Source organism: Chaetura pelagica, unplaced genomic scaffold (genome assembly GCF_000747805.2).
Source record: "Chaetura pelagica isolate M959 unplaced genomic scaffold, ChaPel_1.0 scaffold911, whole genome shotgun sequence".
In the NCBI taxonomy this organism is placed as follows: Eukaryota; Metazoa; Chordata; class Aves; order Apodiformes; family Apodidae; genus Chaetura; species Chaetura pelagica.
Genome location: NW_009952354.1, coordinates 458,271 through 461,009, shown reverse-complemented (window position 1 = coordinate 461,009; position 2,739 = coordinate 458,271). Strand labels below are relative to the sequence as shown.

At 58.5% G+C, this 2,739-nt stretch overlaps 1 protein-coding gene across 1 annotated transcript in view; it reads right to left on the bottom strand.

The window, feature by feature from the left end:
- Positions 1 to 1,338: 1,338 nt before the first annotated feature.
- The window catches only part of FAM65A (family with sequence similarity 65, member A), a 28,833-nt gene continuing 27,432 nt past the window's right edge, over positions 1,339 to 2,739 (bottom strand). Inside the window, exon 24 of the mRNA XM_010007852.1 lies at positions 1,339 to 1,436. Within this exon, the coding sequence (XP_010006154.1) occupies positions 1,339 to 1,436 (98 nt within the window). The remainder of the gene's footprint in view (positions 1,437 to 2,739) is intronic.

The window sequence follows — 2,739 nt, the reverse complement described above, 5'->3', positions numbered from 1 at the left end:
GGTGAGCTCCTGCCCTGTCTTGGTGTTGGGTACCACAGTGTGTTTCCACCATAGGTACAGGAGACTGCAGAAATCAGGGTTGGTTTTATAGAATCATCGAATCCCAAACTGGTTTGGGTTGGAAGGATCTTTTAAAGTTTTGGTGGCTCCCAGGACTGGCCATTGTGTGGCCACCTCATGCCACCTCTGGTGATGCTTCCCATGCCCAGTCCAGTTGGGCAACACCTCAGCAACTCCTGCAGGTCTTAGGGGAGGCAGAAGCTCCTTCCATGGCTGAAAAGGAGAAACCTGCTCTCAGTCCTCTCTCCTCCCAGCCATGCCAAGCCAGGAAGACCTAGACTTCTGTGCCCTGTGCTAGGTGACAGGGACCTGCTGTCCTCCACCCAGGCCATGCCAGAAGTCACAATTGTGCCCCAAGTGACACCCCCCTCCCCAGCTCACCCTGCCTGAGCAGAGGGGCAGAAGAAACACCCGCACAGCGACGCTGTCCTTCAATAAAGGTTTTGTTCTTTATTTCTGGTTTAAAGTCAAAATTAGTCATTCTCTGTAATTACATTATATATAGATTTATAGAGACATTATAGAAAAGAATTTTTTGCTTTTGTTTTTCTGCAAAAATCTGTAAATAAAAAATAAAATAAAACAACAACAACAAAAAGGTGGCAGCTTCTGTCCGTCCGTCCGTCTGTCCCTCTGTTGCTCTTCCTGCCCCTGCCCTCCACGGTGCTTCCTGATGGAGCAGGAAAGTCTCCAGGCTGGGGCCACATCCCACTAACATTCCCCTCCAGCCACAGCCGGGGAGGGACAGGAGCACGTGGAGCTGGAAAGGAGAAACGCCAGCAGAATATATTAATAATATCTCATCTTTCCTTTTATTGAAGTCCTTGGGGAACTCCAGGTGGCAAAGGGCAGCCAAGTCCCCACGGCCCAGGCAACTCCTGGAAGGAAACCGCGTGGTCCCCAAAGTGCAGGTTCTGCCACAGGGTCCTCGGGCAGGAGAGGAAGGAGGAGCCAGAGGAATCCCAGAGGAATCCTGGACTCTCCTGCTCCCAGCAGCGGTGATGAGGGGCAGAGGATGGGGGGCCAGGGAGGTGCTGGGGGGGGGTCAAGCTCCCCGAGTGTGGTGTTTAAATAGCGCTGTGGGAGAGTGGGTGTGCAGGCAGCCCCCTGCCCGGGGTGCTGGGGACGCCCGCGAAGCCGGGGAGCGCTGCTCCCTAAGGCAGAGCGCAGCGGGAACACTGCGGAGCGCGGCGGGGGCCCCGCGGCCCCGCCCTTTTGGGCGGGTGGCCCTGCGGTGGCTTTGCCCTCGAGGGGGGGCAGGTGGGTGTGCGTGGCGGCTCAGAAAGCTGTACTGGCCATGCTGGCTGGGGCAAAGATCCTCGGGAGGCTGTCCAGGGGCTCCTCCAGGCGCCGGTGTGCTGATTTGCCGTCTTCCCCTGGAAGGAGATTCCCTTGGGTCAGTGAATGCAGCTGCAGCAGCTCCATCCCCTGCTGCTTTCCTTGGTTTTTCCAGGTTGGAACTAGATGGTCTTTATGGTCCCTGCCAACCCAAAGCATGCTGTGGTTCTATGATTCTATGAAATGTGGCTCATGCCTGGCAGAGATGAGCAAGTGTGCCGCAGAGTGGAGACCTCTCTTGCCCCCCCTAGCACACCCTTGGGCAGGTCCTGACTGGGATCCAGCTCAAAAAGTCCCCAGAGCTCCTGATTCAGATGGTGCAAATCCTGTTCTTCAGCTCCTGTTGTACCTGTGTCCACGTGGGGTGGGGTCACCCACGTTTGGGACAGCCCCACGTGGGGCAAAGGGGCCAGGGCTCGGGGCTGTGCTGGCTGCAGCATCACAAACAGCTGTGCACATCTGCATGCAGTGGTACGGGGGTCCCGAGGGCTTCCCCAGGACCCCCTGGGCACACACAGGGATGGAACTCATCCATGCTAGGACTTGGCTCTGAGCTCTCCACCCGGCACCCCCCGCACGCAAATCTGCCCACAAATCTGCGGCCACACCCAGCGAGAGGTGGTGACACGGACATTCTGCTGGGACATGGGACACAAGGCGCCTACACGTGCTGCGGTGCCATGGGGATGGGCTCTACGAGCAACCAAGACACACAAGACTCCAAAAGGCCACACGGCTGACAGGCTCTAAGACGGAGACATTCGTGAGCAAAGCGGCAGGAGTGGGGACAGGGGGACGAGGACGGCTCACGTGTCCCAACCTGTGCAGCAGCTGCCGCGATCTGGAGGCCTAGAAACCCACTCAGATGGTTCTCTCAGTGCCATCTAGCAAAAATAACAACCAGGCTTAGTGCTCTGTGGCTGCTGGATGCCTGGCCCTCGCTGCCAGCTTGCTCTTGCCCACCAGAGCTCGGGGCATGATGAGCGGGTCAGGCAGGGACCAGCCCGGAACCCCCTTCTCCTGTGGGCACTGCTGGCACCAGGAGGTGCTGCTCAGGACATAGTGGGTGGGGAGGGAGCAGAGAGGAGCAGCAGGACACTCACCACACAGCATCAGGCTCTGCTTGGCTGCCTCCCGCACAGGCTCCTTGTCAGTTTGGCACAGGTAGACCAGCTGCTCGATGCTCTCCTTGGCCTGCAGGAGAAGGGAGAAGGGCCCGAGTGGGGCTGGAGGCAGGGACACATCCAGGGGGGTGGTGGCACAGGGCACTGCAGCCTCCTGCTGCAGGAAAGGCCCTCATTCTGTCCCTCCCTTCCCCATCTCCCTGCCCTGCCCGTGCTT